This window comes from Manis pentadactyla, chromosome 7, assembly GCF_030020395.1.
Source record: "Manis pentadactyla isolate mManPen7 chromosome 7, mManPen7.hap1, whole genome shotgun sequence".
In the NCBI taxonomy this organism is placed as follows: Eukaryota; Metazoa; Chordata; class Mammalia; order Pholidota; family Manidae; genus Manis; species Manis pentadactyla.
The window spans coordinates 128,118,347-128,141,392 of record NC_080025.1 but is presented as its reverse complement, the minus strand read 5'-3'; the positions used below and the strand labels follow the sequence as shown (position 1 = coordinate 128,141,392).

The 23,046-nt window shown below is 39.2% G+C and overlaps 2 protein-coding genes across 2 annotated transcripts in view; both read left to right on the top strand.

The window, feature by feature from the left end:
* The first annotated feature begins 1,794 nt into the window (after positions 1–1,794).
* On the top strand, positions 1,795–10,873 carry TSGA13 (testis specific 13). Its single transcript, XM_057504978.1, is given in 7 exon segments — positions 1,795–1,812; positions 2,601–2,672; positions 3,532–3,738; positions 7,102–7,247; positions 7,825–7,937; positions 10,571–10,702; positions 10,705–10,873. Coding segments are annotated over 7 exon segments (723 nt in total). The 3' UTR covers positions 10,740–10,873.
* Positions 10,874–11,083: 210 nt separating this feature from the next.
* COPG2 (COPI coat complex subunit gamma 2) overlaps positions 11,084–23,046 on the top strand; it is a 111,560-nt gene continuing 99,597 nt past the window's right edge. Inside the window, exons 1-4 of the mRNA XM_036909016.2 lie at positions 11,084–11,227; positions 12,348–12,400; positions 12,952–13,032; positions 15,598–15,669. Of these exons, the coding sequence (XP_036764911.1) occupies positions 11,191–11,227; positions 12,348–12,400; positions 12,952–13,032; positions 15,598–15,669 (243 nt within the window). The 5' untranslated portion in view covers positions 11,084–11,190. The remainder of the gene's footprint in view (positions 11,228–12,347; positions 12,401–12,951; positions 13,033–15,597; positions 15,670–23,046) is intronic.

The window sequence follows — 23,046 nt, the reverse complement described above, 5'->3', positions numbered from 1 at the left end:
TTTTCCCCAAGGAGGACTGGTATCTGGGTGGGGGATGGGAAAGAACAGAACGAAAGAAGAGTATGAGAATATTTGCCATTGATTATTTGTACTGCTTTAGTTCCAGGTGGAGAACCTTATATGTGGTTAGGTACGTGAGGGAGCCAGTAATCCCCGCATAGTCATTAACAATTGGAAATTGAGTTGTTAAGTTCCACTAATTATATTCTTTCTCACGAAGTCATTGGTTAATCATTGACAAAGGCAGAGCCATTTCCATGTTTAGAAGAGTAGGCAAGTATGCCTTCAAGACAGTAGGTGGTCTTTAAGTGTATTATGAGGGTCTAGTTGCCTAAAAGAATTTCCTGGAAATCCTTGAAGTGTACTAGAACACTTCCTGAGTGGTCTAAAACCCCTAAATCAACTTATTAGATGTCATAATGTCTCTAAGAGGTACCACTAGTCGAACTCTTCATGCTGAGGTTTCATTTTCCCCTAGCATGCAGGCTGGATGATGAATCTATTCTTTACTCCCATTCTCAGTCAATGAGTGATCCCCCAAGTTAGGCATTTCTAAGTCAGGCTCCCAAACTTTGTTGAGGAAGATTGAAAACATTCAGAAGACCAGGTGTCTGAGTAAGAATACATAATTGGATATTCTGTCTCTTTTTCAGGCTCCAAAATGGCAAGCCAAAGACTTCAGGAACTAGCTCAGTTAAATTTGATAGTGATGAGGTAAGAAAGAGCATTAGCAAATGTACCTTTGTGAACTTCCTTTGAAGCTGCTAAGAGTACTTTATAAATTGGATTGCAGAACCTTCCTGCTGGAAAGCAAAAAGGGGTCAAGACTTACATAGAGAGCAAGGTTAATTTCTCTAATTTCATGAAAGGCAAACAGTCACAGAACAGAGAATAGGCAGGGACATATCAGCAACAAGTCAGGGCTCAAAACCCAGCATCCAGAAACCTCTCCTAGGTGTGAGTAAGTGTAAACCTGACTTTCCTAGGCTTTGTGGCCACCTCTTGAAGTCTAGTGGACTTTAAAACTCTACTGAATAACTTGGATGCTTCCCTAGGTTTATTATATTCCAGTGAATGTTCCAGGTCAACTTGTATCTTATCAGCCAGAGATAGTGCAGTTCAACATAAAACTAAAAGCCTATTCCAGTCTGAACACTTCTGTGGGTTTAGTCAACTACTGGAGACAAATGTGGACCCAAGATGCAATACCTCAGAAAAATTCAGGAGTGAAAATATTTGCCCCAGAGACTTTTCCCCCTAAAATTAAACAAAACAAAACAAACTAAACAAGTAAAAATTCCACATCGTTACCCCAAATAAAGTTTTCTGAGACTTCTATGATTCTAAACAAAATATGTCATTTCTGTGAAACAGGTTTTTCATAATACATTTTTGTATTATTTGAACAAAAGGACTTCAACTTTCCAAAAGATAATAAAAATTCAATCACTGAATCCTTGGATTCATCCCCTATTGTATCCCACTGTTCCTAAAGGAATATATGACGTGGCTCTGCTGGTCCTTCTCCTGGTCCTCCCTCCATCTCCAGGAATTGCCAAGTCCTGGCATTTTCCTCCTGGAATCTAATAACTCCCTTTATGGCACAGTTCTGTCCCATTTTTACATCCCTCCTCTCCACTTGCCTTTCTGGTTTACTGACACTTTCTGTGCCAGTTCCCTTTCCTCTGCATCCCACCCTATCTTACCATCTCACCCCTTGGGGGCATGGCAAGCTTTAGGAATGCTGATCCAAATACAGGACTGTGCCCCCTCCTCTTTTTCTGATTTCAGATTATGCCAGGCCCAGAGGAGGTAACTTGTAGCTTTTATCTCCTTGTGTTTCCATCCCTTTGATTGATCCTTAGAAAACCTGGGGCTAAGCGAGAGGCTAGGTAACATCCTGGGTCAGCAGGAGATGGAGGCCTGGCAATGGTACCACCAGACACGACCCTCTAACCATCTGCCATCACCAGCAGTACCACCAGCAGGAAAATGCAAAGTGGTAGACAGAAGTGTTACCAAAATTCAATTACATTTTGCAGCGTTTCTGGAAGAATCATATACAGCAGAAATGTTCAAAACTGCAAAAGGCACCATGGTTTCTCCTCTCCTCTGTGAGTGTGTCTACTCCCAGCTCAGCAAGCAGTTGTCCCTAGGGCTCCCCTCCACCCACAACCCTTAGGACACTGCCTTTTTGTAACTTACTTTTTTTCCTTAAAGGTTGCCCTCCATGTTGTTTTTCATTTAAGATTTCATTCCTACAGAAATGGAAAAGGCAGAAAAAAAGAGGAGGGATTCCTTGGAGTGACTTGTCCCCATCTGAACACTGATGCTATCCTTGCCTACATTACCTTCTAACAGTTTTACCTGAATTTTCCTATGGCTGGTCCACATGAAAGCTTCCCTTTCAGCATATCCCAGAACCTAGGCCTCTTTGCTGTGGCCCACATTCCAAAACCCAGGGTACAAAACACAAGCACAGTGTTCTCCTCACGTAATCTAAATTGGAGACCAGTTTTAGCAGTTAGGCCAGGTAAGGAATGGAACACTGCTTAGGACAGGTACAACTTGAAACCACTCATTTTGACTATTGCCTCTAGATTTTTGATGCAGTCGGGCAATCACAATTTGTTCTAGAGAAGCTTCAGGATTACACAGTCCATCCAAACTTGGTAAGTGGAAAAAGCATTCCCTGTGATCTCTAAGAGCAAGTTTCAGCAGTGGTGCTACCCAGCCCCATCATGGAGCATCCCAAATGCTTCTGAGTGCCACCAGCTTCTGTGACTGGGTGTGCTCCTAGGACATCACAGAGGCAGTGCTGGGAATGGGGGTGGGGAGGACAGAGGGAGACACTGGGAAGAGGGTAGTCCTTGCAAGCTGTTGTTGTTTTTTTTCAATTGAGAAAACACTTATAATCAGGAGGTATTTCATTCTCTTCCTTCTCCAACCCTCTACCTTCCTCCTATTGACAGAAAAACAAATTTAAAGGGGCTGCCCCATCCCCCATCACATCTTAAGTGACAGGCTGTCTTTTGTGAAGGTTTTTCCTTTTTAACGTTGTGCTTATTATGCATGTTAACATGGTTGTACCTGCAGAGAAACGTTGGTGGGTCACAAGATGTAGATAAGGGCTGTGTGGCCCCCTCAGAACTCCCTGACCAAGGAGATAGGGGCCCTGCCAGTTTCTCCCTTCTGCTTCATAGAGTTGTAGAGAAGGCCATTCAGGTTTAACATAGAAACTTCTGTTTACCCCATTGTGTTAGGCATGATGTTATACTTTTTCAGAAGTAAGTCATTTTGCTCCTTTTATTGTGGAAATCTTTCCATTTCCCCACCCCTCTTCATCTATGTTCTGAGAGAAGAAAGAGACAGAGAGCTTCAGTTATTTTCAGTTAAACAAATTTCAGAGTGGATTTGTCCAGCCCCGTGCAGCCTCTATCCGTACCTCACAGAGGACAAAGATTAGCCAACTGATCTGTTAATCTTCTCTTGATCTAACCCTTCTCTTTGGAAACCTTTCTGTCTGCCCAGGCCCAGTCCTATGAGCCTGTGAAGCCCACCGCACTGCAGAAATTCCTGGCTCGAAACCGGAAAATCAAAAGCTTCATGTTAAAAGTAGCAGAGTATGATCAGGATAAGGCTTTACTGATTTTGACAAACAACCCACTTCCTTGCCCAATCGACCATCAAGGAAAGGACATCACACCCACATACTTTCCCAACGAGTTACTGTTGAAGGTAATAGCACTGGGGGGAGTGTCCTGGCACCCAGAGTAAGGACCCTGAAGTTTTAGGAGTTAGCTTGAAGGAGGGAGCTACCTTAACATGGACAATGGTATTCAGGATCCAAACTTCCTTCTTATTCTTTGCTATATGCTTCACCAAACCATCTGGAGATCCTAGGAAATAGCATCAGAGTTGTATAAGCTTGGGTCATAAAACTTCATTGCACAGAGAAAAAGTGTCTTAATTAGAAATTGTTCCTCCTGGACCAAAGTTTGTAATTAATGTAAACTAGCCACTGCCTTTCTGGTTGAGTATAAAGTAGCAAAGGACAAATCAGGAAAGGAGGAATAAGAAACAGGTAAGAATATCTAAATGGGAAGGGAGTAAAGGGTTATGCTTTACACCCACTGCTTTTGGGTGTCAGAAGGGAAGAGGAACAAAGCAGGGAATTTACCATCATACCTGACAGATACTTGGGACTCTGTTACACATGAAAGAGGTTCAGATTCAATCTGGTAAACGATTGCTGAACATACAGTAAGCTAGGAACTAAAATAAAAAGTGTTTACAGGACAGTTTCTATCTTGAAGGACCTTGGAGTCTAATAGAGAGAGATCAATACATAAGATATATTAAAGTAACTATAATATACCAGGATATATGAATAAGGAAAGAATACGCAAAATACAGAACTAATATAGACTAGAGATTCATACCTCTGTTGTGGGAAAGGGGATGACCAGCAAGGTTTTAGAGAGTGGGTGACACCTGACAAAAAAATATGAGAATATTCCAGTCAGAAAGGGGGGCGGGGGCAAAAGCAAGAGACACGATGAGGTAAGGTGCATTTAGGGAGATGTGAGAGAGTAAATGGAGTAAATGGTAGGAGACAAAAGGTATAATCAAGTTTGCATTTTGGAAAGATCTTTCTTGGAGGTTGGGAGGAAAAATGCATTCATTGTGGAAGAGAAAAAAATCAGAAAGATTAGTTATGATGTTACTACAATAGTCAAGGTGAGAGATGCTGAAGAATGAACTAAACCAACATCAGAGGAAGTGAAGAAAATCAATTTAAGAGATGTTTAGGAGTCAGGATCTTACAAAGATCTTGACAGTCTTGAGAGCAGGCCTAATGTAACAGGAAGAGATTAAATGTGCAAAGTGAAAGGGCAAACAAAAGGATCTAATTGTAACAGAAATTTGATCTTGGGATTGGAAGTACCCACACAGACCCTTACAATAAAATGTGGTAGATTCGGAATTCATATTTCCTTAGTTGCTAGATGGATGACAGTGAATGGTTCCTCTCCAAAAGGAGGATAAAATACTAATATCCAATGGTATATGTTGACAAATAAGGACAAAGGAGTCAATGAACTACTTCACTGTCTATGGTCTGTTCGGTCTCAGAATATGTGCTGTTTAAACATAAGCTCAGTGGTTGTTTCTCATGGTGATGGGTAATATACACTGAGAAAGAGACATATGCCAGGCCAGAATTGCCCTGTCCAAGGTAAAGAAGGAAATATAGGACTATCATGTAACCCTGGTACAAGAAGAGTTTTCTTCCAACAGCTGGCACTTTGTGAAACTTCCAGATCACATGCAGGACCTGATCATGTTCATGAGCAAATTGTTGCACCAACCAAACTATATTAATAGACAGAGTTAAAGCTCTGATTATCAAAGACTGGCACCATGGTAATTTAGTGGGGCAATCTGGAACAAGTCCAAGAAGATGGAAATGCCCCATATCTAAAATTCTCTTTAATATTCATGCTGCATCCCTTCCTCTTGCTAGACAAATGCAACAATCTTTTGTGAGCCTAAGATCATATGCAAAAGAAGCATTCTTTTGCTATACTCAGGCATGTGTATAAGAGTGTGGGTTCCAGCAGGCAAGTTAAAGAATGCACCAGACATTTCTATCATGGATAATGTAGTGTGATTAAGTGCCACAGCAAAGCAGGATAAGGGAATAGAGTATGATAGGTGTGAGTAGCAATTTTAGATACTGTAGTTAAGGAAGGCTCTCAGAAAAGACCATGACATTTGAACAGAGACTTTAACAGTGTGATGGGATGTATCCTTAAATTGCTACACCTACCATACTCTTTTCATTTCAGATTGCCACACATTAGGAAGATGTATATTGTAACTTTCTCAAATGAGTTACAATGAGATAAATCAGGAGAATAGGAGACACAAAACCATACCATATGAAGAAAAGTTGAAAACATTGGCAATGTTGAGCCTAGAAGAAAGAGTGAGCTTAGGAGGAATGTGATATTTCTTCAAATTCTTTAAGGACCCTGTGGAAGAGCCACTAGATTTATTTTGTTTGGACTATAAGATAGAAGTTACACAGGGATAACTGTCAGCTGATATAAGATGAAAGGCTTTTAGGAAGATGGACAACCTAATGCTAATACCATAGAGGGGATATGAGTGTCAGATGAATTGTTAGACTGGATGACCTTTAGACTTTCTGAAAGTCTTTGATTCTATGACCTTTAGTAATGATGAAGTTAGTAGTTCACAAAACAACCAATCTATGGCCTTTTCACTGCAGACAGGGAATGGAATGTGAAAGAGGTAGAATCCTATGGATCTGTTTTCCAGTTTATTGCCAAATGTTTGATTCTAAGCAATTCACCAATTGAATCCTTCTAAAAACTGGCTAACTTCCTCTGCCATTCACTTCAAAGGCCCCACTGGGCAACTCCAATCAGTTACTTAGGGCACTGACCAAGTCATCTGGCAGTGAAACAAATAGGTACAATAGTCCCCCCTTATCTGTAGTTCTGCTTTCCGTGGTTTCAGTAACCTGAGGTCAACTGCAGTCCGGAAGCTGGTGATCCTCCTTCTGATGTATTGTCAGAAGGTCAGTAGTAGCCTAGTACTACGTCATTCACCTCACTTCATCTCGTCACATGGGCATTACCTCATCTCCCATCATCACAAGAAGAAAATGGGTGAGTATGGTACAACACTGTACTTTGAGATAGAGACCACATTCACATAACTTTTATTACAGTATATTGTTATAATTGTTCTGTTTTATTACCTTACTGTGCCTAATTTATAAGTCAAACTTTATCATAGGTATGTGTGTATAGGAAAACACGTAGTATATATAGGGCCGAGTTTCAGGTATCCACTGGGGGTCTTGGAGTGTATCCCCCTTGAATAAGGGGGGACTGCTGTCCATTCAGGAAACTGCTTCCTCTTTTGGTTTCTGAGTCCCCACTTCCCTCTCTGACAGGTTTTGTTACCTCATTTTAGGGGAATTGGAACTCAGTCCAGGACCTTAGTTCAGCCTTTAAGTCCCAAGGGACTCAGCTAACTCCCTTACTCTTCTTCCCTCTGCTACAGGAAAGTTATCACCACCCCAAACCCACTGAGAACTTCCACCTACCCCTGATGTCTCACAGAAAAAAGTTAAGATCGGAGCTGAAGCCAATCTTCCCTGTGACACTGTTGGAAGAGAATCCTACATCCAAGCGAGAACAATGGTTTAGGTGAAGTTCTGACTCTTCTTGTAGTCATTTCCCCCTATCTTTTCCTTATTTGTGTTACAATCTCTTTTGAATAGGACTTATCACACACTTTTGTTTGTAGGGAATATGTACAACCATATAATAATAAGACAGCTTCTCTACATGACCCCCAAGCTCATTTATAGCCCAACAAAAGAGAAACAGTAATGTAAAACTAAGGTTTTTACTGAGAATGATTTTCAAGAGTTAAGAGAATATTCAAAGGTCTGTGCTTTTAAGCAACAACAAAAAAGCTTTCCTGAGCGTATGTTAAGAGCTATAGCAGAGGAACAGCATGCTAGGGTATTTTATTTGAAACTAGTTATAGGAACAGCATGTATCTTGTTTGGAGAAGAGAGGAGAGGAGAGATTCTGGAGTCCCTTCTTAGTTTTACAATGCCAGGTTCCAGAAGCATCCCTTTCACTGAATGACACTTCACCCTGTACTGTGAAAAACCTCTAGACATTGTCGTTTCTTCTCCCCCAGGATCTGAGAATGCAGTGACTGGTTCCCTAAACTCCCTGCTCTAGATCTACTAAATGAGCTTTCTTTCTTAAGGTTTTCCACAGACAATGATTTCAAGAGTGAAGGGAAGTATTCAAAGGCCTATGCTTTGAAGAAACAGGAGAAAATGTACCCTCAGCTCAACTTTGCTCCAGTTTATAAAAGAGGTATGAGGAAGGGTGATAAACACCTCTCTCTCAAATCAATGGCTTATGGGACTGAGGTGAGGAGGGACAGTCTATGAGGATGAGAGATAAGGGCTAATCAACAACTCTGGAGACTATTTTCCCTTGTAGCATAGAAGCTAAGGACTGATAAAGGCCCAAGTAGTGCTAGGCTTTGGATCCTGTGTAAATCCTCAGATTTCGAGAAAGCTCTAACATAGTGTTTCCCAAACTACATCACCTACCACCTTAATGGTTTTGGCCATTTAGATGTGTTATTTGCCTTTTTGTTTACTTAACATTTTTCTTGAAAAGGATTGTTTTCTTCTTGTCTTAATAGTGCATCATTGACATCACGGGTTTGAGACACTAATTACATGTTTTTTTCTAACATACATTTAATCAAATTCATAATAATTAAAAATTTAAATGTTTTCACAAAACACTACCCAGTGATATGCATATCACGCTTGGAGGAAAACTGTTTTAGAAGGGCCAAGGTATAAGTCTGTCAGTCTCACAGGTCTACAAGTCTCTCTAGGGTTGATGCAGGACACGGGGTGGAAGGGATTTGGGGTAAGGTTATACGGAAGAGGGTGCAGTGAAAATGCTCCTCACAAATTACCATTTGTGTAACAACATGTATGGGGTACCTATTAAATGATGGGCACTTATCAGGCACCAATAATGGCATTTTCAACATGTGACATAGATAGTTGGACCAGATCATGAAGGGCCTTGTAATACATTGTATCAAAAAGGGCTTGAGTTCTAGCCAGTAGGCAGTTAGGACCCTACTGATTTCAGAACACTGAATATACATTTGTGTATTAAAAGTATAATTGGTGGGTCCCTAGATTTCACCAGCTATGACTTTAAGATAAGGCTCATTTTTCCTACCAGGTTTCTCTCATGCAATTTCCAAAACTCCCTAAGGTACCTTACCTGTTCTACAAGGCCATTCTGGTGGTTGCTTAACATCTTTGGCAGCCATCCTCATTCCAAACAGTCACAGTTCCAGAGGTGTGAGGTCATGTCGTACCATCACTTAACTGGCTTCTTCAGGCTTCTTTGCTCCTCCTGTACCTATTTGCCACCCCACCCCCATGCTCACTTACTGCCTTTCTTAACTCCCCATATACAGCTAAAATTAAGCTGTGATATTAATCAACACTTCATAGATGTGGAGAAAAGTTAAAGAACAGAGAGTCATTTGTCTTGCTTTAAAAGCTGCTACTCTTAGGCTCAGCCTCAAACCTGACTGGGTTCCTACTAAGTGTTGGGCACTTATCAGGCACCAATAATACTTTCAGTATATGAGATAGATAGTTGGACCACCACAGTACCCATTCTTGGGAATCTCCTGGCTTATCTACACTGTCTCTGCCTAGTCTCCCAATAACCTTGGCTTAAGGAAAGAGAAGAGGGTCCTTCCTTCTCCAAAGTCTGTTTCTTTTCATCCCCAGCGTAAGTAAGTAGGAGCATCTATTTCCTTCAAAAGCAATGCCATCTGGAAAGCAAGGTTTTAGCTTTATAAGCCAGATAAGGCAAGCACAATAATTAATGGTTTATTTACACTTAGTAAAGTTGGAGTTAAATCTTAAATGAGACTGTTTGTAGGTTATAAGCAATTCAGTTTAAATCCATCTTGGGAGAATTTCTTTAGAATCTAGAGTCTAATCCACATTAGAATTCCTGTTTTTCAAGGGCATGATCCTGTTAAGGATATACCTACCCAATTTATATTTTTAAACCCAACTCGTAATGTCTCAGTTGGTAGCATTTATTAGATTTATGGTGACTTTATAGTTTCCCTCAAGAAAAGTAAGCAGATACTTTATTTATGTATCAGAAGGTCCCATTGTGGTGCTTTTCCTAAACAAAGACAATCTATATTGTGAAGTTGAAACGTCTCCACTTCAAGCAAAAGAGACTGTTAGCAAGGCTCCTTAGGCCAATAACGTTGGATGTTTACCCGGCGTCCAAATAAAGAAAGCTTACATGGAGAACGGTTTGGATGGGAGCCAGGAAGGCTAGTCAGGAGGCTGCCGGAAAGAAATATAGGACCTGATTTAAGGTAATAGCAGGAGGAAGGAAACAGGTTTAAGGGATGCTTACAAGGCATAATGCATTAAAAAAGTGGGGAGGGATGGGAAGAAGGCCCACATGGAAGCTTCCAAGAACAGGCAGAGGTTGAAATACAATGTAGATAAAGTAATGACACTGAAGCCAAAGGCAGAAACGCTTAGTTACAGCATCACACAGGAGAAGTGAAAGCCACATACATTTTAGGAAACGGTTGTGAGGCATATGAATACACAAGTGAATGCACCTTAATTTCATGAGAGTTATACAAGTGTCAGTCAATATAATTGCAGATGGAATCATTTGAAAGGGGTGGGATTAAACAGGGAAGCCTCTAAACTGGCAGTATTTTAAAATGAGTTGTGAAGGGAAGGGGATCCAGAATTACAAGGAAGACGGGGAATGGTAGTCCGTGGTCCAAAATTTACCCTCTTGCTAGGAGTAAAGACCAGCTTTCTGGTTCCTCCAGGTGGATCTTTCATGCCTCATATTAAGTGTCCTAGACCCTCTAGGAATCCACATTCACCAAGGTGCCCTGTGCTTTGCTGCAGTCTCCAGGAAGCCACAGAGTGAAGTGCCGACTTCCAAGGTGATCTGGGAACCACTCACCCTTTCATCGCTCCTGGAAGAGAAACCCACCAGAACCGCGCCAGGGGAGAGCTCCTTCGGCAATGGAAGGGCCCAAAGTGGATTATAAAAAATTCCACTCCCGTTAAGTGAAAACAAACCCTTGGGGCCCCTCGCCTCGGCCTCCAGAGACTGAGGGGCTTGAGAAGTCGCTATCCACGGAGTGCCAACCAATTAAAATTGCATTCTGTCCCCATCGGGCGTGGGCTGCCGGGTCACTGGCGGGTGGGCCGGGGATCAATGGCGGGTGGGCCGGGAATCGATCCCCGCTTCTAGGTGTGGCCCCAGGGGCCGGGACCCGGTCCCCGGGACCCAGCGCCCGGCCCCGCCCACGCCCGGCAAGCGGAGTTGGAGGGTGTGGCCGCGGCCCAGGGGACGAGAGCCTCCGCGACAGCCGGGGAGGGCGGGCCTTCTCCCCGAGTGACGGGACGGCGACCCAACCGGTGCCAGAACACGGGGCCGGCCTTCCTGCAGCTTCTTCCGCTCGCCGGCTGCGGCGCCTGGGACGGTTGCGGTGGGTCTGGGCGCTGGGAAGTCGTCCAAGATGATTAAAAAATTCGACAAGAAGGACGAAGAGTCTGGTACGCGCTGGGCTTCTGACGCCCACCCTGAGCCGCTGGGGCCCCTTGCCCCGTGCCGCCACCTGCTCTCGGGCTGCCGGCCTGGGGGCGTGGGTGCCGGAGCGCCGGGGGCCGGAGTTGGAGCCCGGCCCCTCCTCCGCCCCGCTCCTCCAGCCGGGGGCCTGCCCCTAGCCCCTCCCCCGGCGCCGGAGCCACCCCTCGGGTCGCGCGCGCTCGCGCCGCGCGTCGCCTCGGGCTGCTCGGCCCCGTTCCCGCCCCCTCCCCCGGGCGCGGGCCCTCGGAGCCGTCTCCGCCGCTCTCGCGGAGGTGGGCTGCACGCAGAGGAGGCGGGCCCGCGGCGGGTGGCGGAGGGAGTGAGTGCGCGCGCGCGCGCGGGTGAGCTGGGGGGTGCCGGTCGTGTCAGGCCCAGCGTAGGTCTGCGATCGACGGACAGCGTGCGCGTTTATGAACTTTGAGGTGCCTTGCACCTTACAGTCTTCTGAGGACCTGAACTCGGTCCGTTTCGCAGGGGGCAAGACTGTCCCGTGGTGCATAGATCATTTAATGCTCAGGCATCCAAAAGAGAGTTGCGTCTTGACACCTGTCTTTGGCCCATGTCAAATGGGGAAAATGCCAAACCAACAACAACAAAAAAAACTCCAAGAAAACCCCCAAACAAAAAAAAACTCAGTTTGGTGCTGTTCGTACATGGTGTCGGTAGAGGTTTGGCTTAGTAAATCTCCATGGCCCTTTCCAGCTATATTTATATGACTGATAAACTCTTTTCTGCCTCGCAGTAAATGTTAGAAACATATAAAATAGTGCTAGCCTTTAGGAAAACCCAAAGGGCCCTACCACAATCTAATTAACTTCCGTTATATGGATGTGACACATACTGGTGACATGCACTGTAAAAAGAGCAGGGAAAGAGATGCTCGTTTCGGGCAGGGTTCCTGCAAAGAGAAGTACAGGTGAGCAATGACAGCTAGTACCAGAATCTAAATGATTTTATTCAATTTATATGCATATTAGTAATGATTATCACCGATATCCAGTGGTCACCTCACTTAGGTGAGATATGCCACACATTCAGTACCCTTCTGTAGAAAATAAGCTTGTGCATTTTTTGTTTATAATATAGGTAGTGGATCCAATCCTTTTCGGCATCTGGAGAAGAGTGCTGTCTTACAGGAGGTATGATTGGAAGTATATTGTATTCTTTCTTTTCTATTCCATTTTGGAATGATGGACAGAGAACTCCTGCAATGCTGTGACCCAAAATAAGGAATGTAACTGAGTTCAGAGAATATAGACTTGAGGGAAAAAGAAGCAGGGTACTTGTCATAGTAGAGATTGGAGCTTTCAGAAAAGGAAAAATATGTGGACTCTGCCACATGTTGAGAATTTTAAGTAAAATGCCAGAAGATGTGTTTAGTCCAAGGTTATTAAAGGAAGTTAGAGATATTAAGCTCATTGTATTTAGATGATATGGATAAACATTATGATTCTTAACAGATAAAGCCCATGAAGTTGAAGTAGTAGGCCTAAGGGTTAGAGTAATGGAAAATCAAGGCCACATCTAATAATATATTAAATGTCATTATATATTGAAAACTGTTCACAATTAACAATTATTTGGATATTGTGGTCAAAATATATAATTGTCTTTATTAAAGTTGATTTTTTGTGATGTGTGATAGAAAAGATAGAAAATGTACTATGGTAACAATGTTTTTGTGACATAGGCTCGTATATTCAATGAAACACCTATCAATCCAAGAAGATGTTTGCATATTCTTACAAAGATTCTGTATTTACTGAACCAGGTAAACTATTTTGTGTTTCCTCAGATTTGTGTCCTGGAATAGAAATATATAACATGCAGTGAAGTACTTTCTGGAAAACATAATTATTTTTTTTTTTTAATTCATTTAATTAAAAAACCCACAGTGGTTGATGAAGGTATTATGTAAAACTCATTGAGGACAAGGATAATGACTTCAACCTCTTTTTTATTCATGAGGTATTAAACCAGCCGAGCATATAGTAGATCCTCAACATTGATTTGAATTTAATAAGTATTAATGTTAAAACATTTTGTTTACATTTGTTCAAAGTATTTTTTCCCCTCTAAAAATACAGTATAAAATCGTAGACAAATTCCAAATTCTACCCTTTTTAGTTGGGGAGGCTGTAATAGTGATGTTTTAAAGCTTTGATTTTAATATTTAGATTTTATATTTATTATTTTTACTTCATCATTATAACCAATGTCATTCTGGGTTTAACTATTTTGTTACCTAAATTCCTTTCCTGTAAATGGGGGTTATGATAGTACTGTTTTATAAAGATATAATGATTAAACAGGATAATAAACGTAAAGCATTGAGAATAGACACATAGTAAGCATTCAGAAAAAGTTTTCATTCCATCATTCAGTAGATATTTATTACACACTTGCTGTGTCCTGTGCACTGTTTTAGGCACTGGGGATATAGCAGACAAAACCAACAAAACTATTTGCCCTAATGAAACATAGATTCTGTTATTGTAATTCATTTAATTTTTTTCTTGTGTGTGTATATTTTTGTTGTTGCTGTTGTTTTGCTTTTGTTTTTGCTTCAGACTAAAAAATCTCATGAAATGTCTATGGCTTTAGAAAATGTAATTTTTTCTCTTTAGATACAAACACACACATATAGTTCAGATGCTTTACATATGGTGCTAAGAGACTGTGGTTTCCAATTTGAATTTCATGTGAATATTTCATCTTTACTGTCTCATGACTGAAGACATTATCCAGAGACATAGTAAAGTTTTGTGGTTTGCAAATGGAGACTGAACAACAAGTACATACTTCTAAATAAAATATGTCTATTCATAAACATCACATCCCTCTGTGGTAACATTAGAAACATTTAAGGCAAAGTCAGTTTGATTTAAATTTTTCATAGCACACATTGTGTCCAAGTTGGCTATATCCATTACATAATAAGCAGAATTTTGAGTAGTTGATATTGGTTGAGAGTAGCATATACTTTCATATTGGCCAATACCTCTTTGACAGACAATTCATGTTGAAACATTTAATTATCTTGATAAGGAAATTACCAACACTGGCTGATAAATAAACAGTCAACTACATAAACAGTTTGGAAGCCTTAGTTTTATCTTTTGTCTAGTTTTTGGCAGTACTTTATGGAAAAATACTTTTAAATTTCTGCCGGAGTTGACATTTCCATATATTTTCCAAGTTTATAGTAAAAAAAGTAGGGACTAAGGTTTTATTAATATAACTGAAAAGTAAATGGACTTCTATATATTCACTAAATATTTATGAAAGAAAGAGGGAATGCTCTTGCTTATGAACAAGTTGCATACTCTGACTTAAGTAATTATAAACTCTTACTATTTGTCTTTCATCCTAAATTTTGCAAGTTTTCCATTAGAATTTGTCTATTCTTAAACCCATGACAAGTAGATTGAAGGCTAGTGATAATCTGTCTAGAATCTGAAGCCTGAAAAAGGATTGAACTAACTATATGTTTCATTAAAATCAATCCTATATGGATTGATTTTAATGAAATGAAATATTGAAATGGTAATGTTTTAGGTGGCCTATGATCTGTAATGTTTTGACTAATTGTAAATTAGGTTATCTTAATCTTGCTACTCAAAAAAATGTGGTTCCCAGATTAGCAGCATTCCCATCACTGGGAGCTAGTTAGAGATGCAAAATTTCAGGCTTCAGCCCAGGGCCACTAAATCAGATTCTGCATTTCAGCGAGATCCTCAGATGATTAACAAAGCATGTTAAAGTTATGATCCAAAGCATGTTTTTAGGGGCTTGAGCCAGGATCTTGAGCTCTGTTAACAGCTCCTTAACCATTACTTTTATATAATTCAAGTGGTTGCTGCCCTTTTGGTTGGTCCCTTTTTGCCATGGCTTCTGAGAGTCCTAATAGTTCTTTACAGTTTCATATTTATTATGTTCTTAGGATATGTCAGGCTTTGTGCTGGGCATTGGATTATAGAGATGTATAGGTTTGATCTCTGCTCATGGACAGTGTAACAATAATACCGTGTTTTGATTGGAGCTCAACTTGCCATCATTTTCTACCTCCTTGTAAATCACAGTTCTTTAGGAAAATTAAAATAGTTACTGCTAAAAGGTTAGCAACCACTATTCCAAAATTTTTATAGCATGGTGTATAATATTGAATTATTTGAAATAAGGAGTGGACAAATGAGCATACATGTTTATAAATTGAAAGCCAGAATGTTTACAAAGAGATTTTTTTTTTCTGAGTTCTAAAAGGTTTTTGCAGAAATAAAGAGAAAATCCTTAATATTTTTTATAAGTTTAAGAAATTGTTCTAAATTTTCCTTAGGGTGAACACTTGGGAACTATGGAAGCCACAGAAGCCTTCTTTGCAATGACTCGATTGTTTCAGTCTAATGATGTAAGTCTTTTTCTTTATTCTTTTAGGCTGAAACAGCTCCTTTTATTTTTTCCTTGGGGATCTTAGTGTTCCAAATGAGGGAAGGTTGCTTGAAATGTTTAAAATGCCCTAAAAGTTGTTTACCTTCATAAAACTGACAAATATTCATTACAGAACATATGAAATGAAAGAGTAAAAGTATGTACTGTAAAGCTGCTCACCCACAGATGTACCATGCCATCTACAAAACTGTTCAGGATTCTGACATGATACTGCAAAAAAGACCCAGTTTTCAGGGTCCCACTCTTTCCCAATCAAGGTCCTAACTTTCAACATGAGATGCCCCACAGAGTGTGTATTAAATTTGTTTTGGGATTAAACCATGTGCAGGATATGCTTTTCAGAAATCTCAGCCCTGTGCCCACATGACATCAGGGTTTCTATTAAGGCATTTTGAAAGATTTCTAATCCTTTACCTAGACCTAGGACTGTGAATTTGAAACTCTGAGTTCGTCATTTTCTTTTACCAAGTTCTGCAGTGTACTTAGAAGCAACTAATCCTTCTACAACTGATTTTTAAAGAAATGTTCTATGGCAGCAACTATTGGGTTGCCCCAAACCTTGTCTTCTGTAAGTCCTTAATTATACTTGTTTGCAGGTAATGATTAAGTATTTGCCACTGCATGCCATGGACTACTAGTATCCCCTTTACCACTGGAAACAGGGTCATTAAATACCTTTTATCAAATCAGAGCAGCAATTTCAAATTCCTGTCTTTAAGGTCCTATTTCTGTTTAATCACTCCCTGTACCAAAAATTCAGGATTCAAAATCAGGGAAACAGAACGACTATGACTGATATGGAATTATTTATTGGAGGAATTAGACTAGAAAGTTAGACATTTCAAGCTGCTGGGGTGGGGCTATGGAAAGTGACTATTCTAAAGGTTTGGGGAGGCTGTTGGCTCTTTTTGGCTCTGTGAATTCGTAGCCCATGTATCTGGTCATGGGCCCAACGCTGCTGTTGCTCAGATGGCACGTAGTTGGGAAAAAGAGCTGGACATGGAGCAGGGAATAGGATGTAGAGCAGGGAAGAAGCAGTGAGGACAAACTCAAAGCCTCTAACACAGATGTTGTGTTAAGAAAAGAAGGCATGAAGTAGTTTCTAGGAAATTGGAAAAATAGGATTGTTGGACGGGATGAATGGCCCCTTGAAATTAGTGGTCATGAATTTAAAGTATTACCAGCTAGCACAATGAATGTTTTTCTCCAGCTGGAGACTCCAGGTTAAGGCATGGGACATTTATTGAGCAGATTGAATCAGGGTTGGGGTTTTGCCAGATAGTAAGCACGGGGAGGAGCAAGGAAGTTGAGAGATTGAAATGACGACTGTGGAATCTGTGTTTGGTTAGGAGGCAAGTAAGAACAGCAGCTGGATGGGGGAGTAAAAAGCTGATAAGATCAATGGATTTTAGGTCATGATGAAGTAAAAGAATTGGAGTCAGGAGTTGGAGGCTGGAGAGTGAAACGCTTGGCAATGTAATTATGAAAGGATATTGTTGCTGATCTTGGGGATGACCATTGAAGTGGGTGGTTGCAATAAGAACGAGGACAGGATTATTGGAAAAGAAGAGGTAAAGTCCACAGAGTGGTCAGAGTTTTAGAAATATTGTCTGTATGGATATTAAAGTCACCAGTTATTATTACGGGGATAATATTGAAGACAGTGAGGAAGGTACTGTTTTTTTTTTAAATGAGGGAAGTAACCTGGGGTCTGTATACGCAGGTGATGCAGGCTAATGGCATAAACTAAAGCCAGTGATTTTAGGGAAGAAGGAGGTACAGTAAAAGGAGGCATCATAGTTTTGAAAAGGTGTGAGGATCAGTTAGAACGCTGCAGGGCACCCCTGAGGGGAGAGCCAGGTTTCAGTTAGAGAGGACAGGAACCTTCAAAAAGTTGAGGATAAAAGGGATTTTACTAATAAAGTGCCAGAGGACACGATGGAAGGGTTGGGATTTGTGGAAGGATGGACGAAAGAGACAGATTAGTCAGATTAGACACCCCAGATGCATGGTGATAAGTAATGACCAGGATATTCTAGATTTTTGTTGTAACTGAGGTCAAGTAACCATGTGCAGCATGATGTGATTCATTTTGATGGTCCCTTAGGCAGAATACAGAATTGAAAGATTTTTGGGAGGAAGGAGAAGTGAGGGTTTTGTCAGCAGCCTGTGGAGCTCCTTCCTTTCCCAGAGGGTAATTACTCTTCAGATTGGCATCTTCCTATCTGCGTTTATATACATACATGTATTACATATGTTTATATCCATAACCTATACTTTGTTTTTTTGTGTGTTTTAAAATACAATGTAAATGTTATCATCTTCATATTGTTTTGCAATTTTAAAAACAGATGTGTTTTTGAGATGCACCACTTGCCACATGTACTTCTACCTTACTCATTTTCACTGCTGTATGGAATCCCAGGGTGTGAATATACGGCATTCCTACTTATTTATCCATTCTCCCCCGATAGATTTATGAATTGCTGCCACTGTTTGCTATTACAGATGATATTACATGTAATGTTTATTATACATGTCTTCTTATGCACATGGAGAGGATTTTTCTAGGGAAGATAGCTGCAAGTGGAATTTCTAGGTAATGCCAGTTTATTCAGTCTTGTCAAATTGCTCTTTAAAGGATTGTACTAATTTACACAGATATTGTTCCAAAGCCTCACCTCCTCTTGACAATAATTTCTTATCATCAGACCTAAATAATTGCCAAAGAATGTGAAATGGCATCTCTTTGTGGTTTTAATTTGTATTTTCATGATCACTGCTGATATTGAGCTATTCATACATTTAGTGGCCATTTTATTTTCCTCCTCTGAATTGTCTGTTCTTTTCTTTTCTTATTTATATTCTTTGCTTATTTATATTCCTCCTTCTGATTTATAGATTAAAAATTTTTTTATTTTAGTCTTTTGAAAAAATATCATCTTTATTGAAGATAATATAAACAATAAAAATCACCAGTTTTAAGAGTGCAATTCAGTGAGTTTGACCAATGTATAGATTCATGGAACCATTGGTATAGTCACGACAGAGACAGTTTTCATCACCCCAGAATGTGCTCCCATATCCCTTAGTTGTCTGTTTCTTTCCTCAACCCTTAGCTCCTAGCAATCACTGATCTGTTTTCTGACAACATAGTTTAACAGTTTAATTATATAGAATATACTTTTTATGACTTTTAGGTTTTGTTTCTTTCATTTAGCTTATGGCTTTTGACATTCATCTAAGCTTTTATGTGAATTGGTAGTTTTCATTTTTTATTGCTGAGTAGTATTCTATTGTGTGGAGGTAGTCTAACTTATTTATTTGTCCAAGTTAATAGATATTTGGGTGGTTTATATAAAGTTTATGGATATTGTGAACAAAGCTGCTAAAAGTATTCAAGGACAAGTCTTTGTGTGGGCCTATGTTTTTACTTTCTTTGTTTGATATCTAGATGGGTTTGCATTTCCTTTATGATGAATGTATTAGGCATATAGTAAGTGAATATATGCTTATTTGCCATCTGTATATCTTTTTCGGTGAAGTGTCTGTTCAAATCTGTTACTTACTTTTTTTAACTGGATGTTGTCTTCTTGAGTTGTAAGTGTTCTTAAGTTTTCTGGATACAAGACCTTTATCAGATTGGTATTTTGTAAGTATTTCCTCCCCTCTGTGGCTTGCCTTTTTGTTCACTTCTTGTTATTTTCCCCATTTTTAAAAAAGTATAATTCACATACAGTAAAATTCACCCTTTTTAAGGTATAGTTTTATGAGTTTTCACAAATGCGTGTAGTAATAGTATCATCAAGGCAATAAAGACTTAGAACATTTCCATCAGTCCAAAAAAGTTCCCTCATGCCTCTTTCTACGACCCTTTCCTCCCATCTTGAGCTCCCTGCAATGGCCAGTCTCTTTTCTTTCCTTATAGTTTGGCCTTTTAAGGAAGTCACAAGAATGATATCATACTGCATGAAGCCTTTTGAGTCTTCTTTTTAGTCACTGAGCGTAATACATTTGAGGTTTGTCCATGTTATTGTTTTTATCTGTAGTTTACTCCTTTTTGTTTTGTTGTAGTTTTTACTTGTATGGATGTTCCTCAGCTTATCTTTTCACCATTTGAAGAATATCTGATGGTTATGAATAAAGTTGCTATAAACATTCATGTACAAGTGTTTGAACAAGTTTTTACTTCTCTTCGGTAAATCCTAGAAATGAGATTGCTGGGTTATATGATAAGTGTATGTATATTTAACTTTGTAAGAGACTGCCAACCTTTTACCAAAGTGACTGTACCATTTCCACTGTATCTAAAAGTTCTAGTTAGCACTTGGTATTGTCTTTATTTTTTTAAAGCCATTCTAATGTTGTAGTATTTTTTTTGCATTTTTTTGCATAGTGTTTGTAGTATTAATTTGCATTTTCCTAATGACTAATGATTTCAAACATCTTTTCATAAGCTTTTTTTTTGCCTTCCATATATCTTCCATGGTGAAAGATCATTTCATATCTTTTGCCCATTTAAAATAATTTGGTTGTTTATTTTCTTAATATTTTGAGAGGTCTTTATGTATTCTGGGTACAAATCTTTTATCAGATATGTTTCCCAAATCTGTGGCTTGATTTTTCATTTTCTTAGTTTTTCAAAGATCAGAAGTTTTAATTTTGATGAAGTCTAGTTTATCAATTTTTTTCTGCTATGGGATTGTGCTTTTGATTAATATTGTAGAAATTGTTGCCTAACCCAAGGTCACAAAAGATTTTCTCTTATGCATTTTTTCTAGGCATTTTGATCCATTTGAATTAATTTTTGTATATGATACAAAGTAAGGGTTAGATTTATTTTCATCTCCTTTTTGTCTTCCTCTCTCCATCACCACCTCCTTTTCCTTCCACTTTCTTTTCTCAACAGATGGTACTGGAATAATTGCATATCAATTTGAAAGAGGAGGAGGAGGAAGAAATGATGATGATTGAATTACACTGGCACATTGGAACACTTTGTTTTGTTTCATTGATCTATATGTCTATTCTTATTCCAGTGCCACACCATCTTCATTATTGTAGCTTTATAGTAAGTTTTAAGTCAGGTAGTGCACATTTTCCTATTTTATTATTATTTTTCAAAATTGTTTGACTCTTTTAGGTTGTTAGCATTTTCATGTGGATTTTAGAATCAGTTTCTCCATTTCTATAAAATGAAAAAAGCCCTGCTGGAACTTTGATGGGATTGCATTGAATTTAAAGATCAGTTTAGAGGAGAACTGACATTGTAACATTATTGAGTTTTCTGCTCCATGAACATGGTGTATATCTCCCTTTATTCAGGTCTCTTTAATTTCTGTCAGCAGTATTGTAGTCATACATATTTTGTGAAATAAATCCCTAAAATAATTAGTATTTTTTATACTATTGTATTTGATTTGTTTGTAGAGAATCTATAGAAATTAAATAGATTTTTGTTTAGTAATCTGTTCCTGTGATCTTGTTAAATTCATATGTTAGCTCTAGGAGTATTTTGGGAGATTCCTTAGGATTTGGTGTTGTCCGGTGTCCTGAATTTTGGCTAGTCTAATAGTGTAGTAATATCTTGTTTTAATTTGCCTTTCTCTGATGACATGTGAGGTGGTGCATCTTTTCACATACTTATTTGCTTCTACTTATGAGACGTCTCTTACAGTCCTTAGCCCATTTTTTAAAAATCAGGCTTTTTCCTATTTTTGACTTTTTCTTTTTTTTTAACTTTTAAGATTTTTTTTTCTTATTTTGGATGACAGTCCTTAGATTTGTGTTCTGTAAATATTTTCTCCCAGTTTGTGGCTTGTCTTCTCATCCTCCTGACAATGTCTTCTGTAGAGCGGAAGTTTCTAATTTTCATAAAGGCCAGCTTATCTATTATTTCCTTCATGGTCATGCCTTTGGTGTTTTATCTAAAAAGTTATTGCCTTACCTGAGGTCATCTAGATTTTCTATCTTTTCTTTTATGAGTTTTACAGTATACATTTTACATTTAGGTCTGTGATCCATTTTGAATTAATGTTTGTGAAGGATGTAAAGTCTGTGTTTAGATTCATTTTTTGGCATGTGGATTCCACTTGCTCCAGAACTGTTTGTTGAGGAGACTGTCTTTGCTCCTTTGTCAAAGACCAGTTGGCTGTACTGATGGGGGTATATTTCTGGGTTGTCTGTTCTGTTCCATTGATCTATCTGTCTGTTCTTTCACCAATACTACACTTTCTTGTTACTGTTTACCATTTTTATTTTAACTCTTCATTTCTTGCTTTATTTCTGAGTTACTATCTAGAATAATTTTCCCTGTGCCTGAATATACCTTATAGAACCCCATCCTTTCTAGATTTTATTCCAGTAAGACCCTGGGCTTGTACTTTTGTGGCTATGAGTTGTTTGTTTTTCCACTTTGGCACCTATAAATTTCCTTCATTTTGCCCTTGGCTACATATTTAAATTTTGTTTGTATCTAATCAGCATTTCTGTGTGTTTGTTCAGACAGTATGTTTTAGTGGTTATGAGCATATCTTTGCCAACATTTTATATTGTTACTCTTTTTAATTTTAGCCACTTTGGTGTGTGTGAGGTAGTATTTGAAATGTGGTTTTCCCCAGCGACTAACAATGTTGTGCCCCTATTTTTGTGCTTTTCTCCACTTTCTCCAGTTTTATTCCACTTCATGGTAGATTTTTATTTGGGGGGGCACAAACTTTGTTCAGCTCTGAAGCTTTGAGTCTTATTTTCTTCTCAAAGTAGCTTCATATGGGTGTCATCTGTCCTATACTGGCTTTCTCTTTCTGGGGGTAATTTTTTTCTGTGTCTAACCACCAAAGAGTCTTCATTCCCTTCTTCCCTTTCCTTAATGGGCTCAATAGTCTGCACCAGATTCTTTCTACAGCTTGGAGTCTGGAGCAGGGTCTGCTGTATTTGAGTTTCACTGTTGATAAGAAATTTGAAGTTAGTTGGTAGGGACTGAGGCTAGATAGGTTAGGGAACCAATGCCCATCATGTGTGAATAAATCAGAGATCCAAGTGAGCAGGAAGGGTACATAAAACTTTATTATTGTTTCCTTGGCACTTATTTTGGATCCAGGTCTCAATCTAGAAATCTTGATAATCAAAAATGGAAGTTAGTTTACAACCACAAATATTTAAGGAAAAATATCTGTATATGGTGAAGTGAGGAAAATTCAGTCTGCACATCTCTCCATACATTTTTTTTTTTTTTTACTTTTTACTTCTTTAAAAATAATTTTACAAGTACACTTTCCAGGACAAGCCTTTAACACTTTGAAAAACTATGTCATTGGACTCATACTGTGAAAGTTTG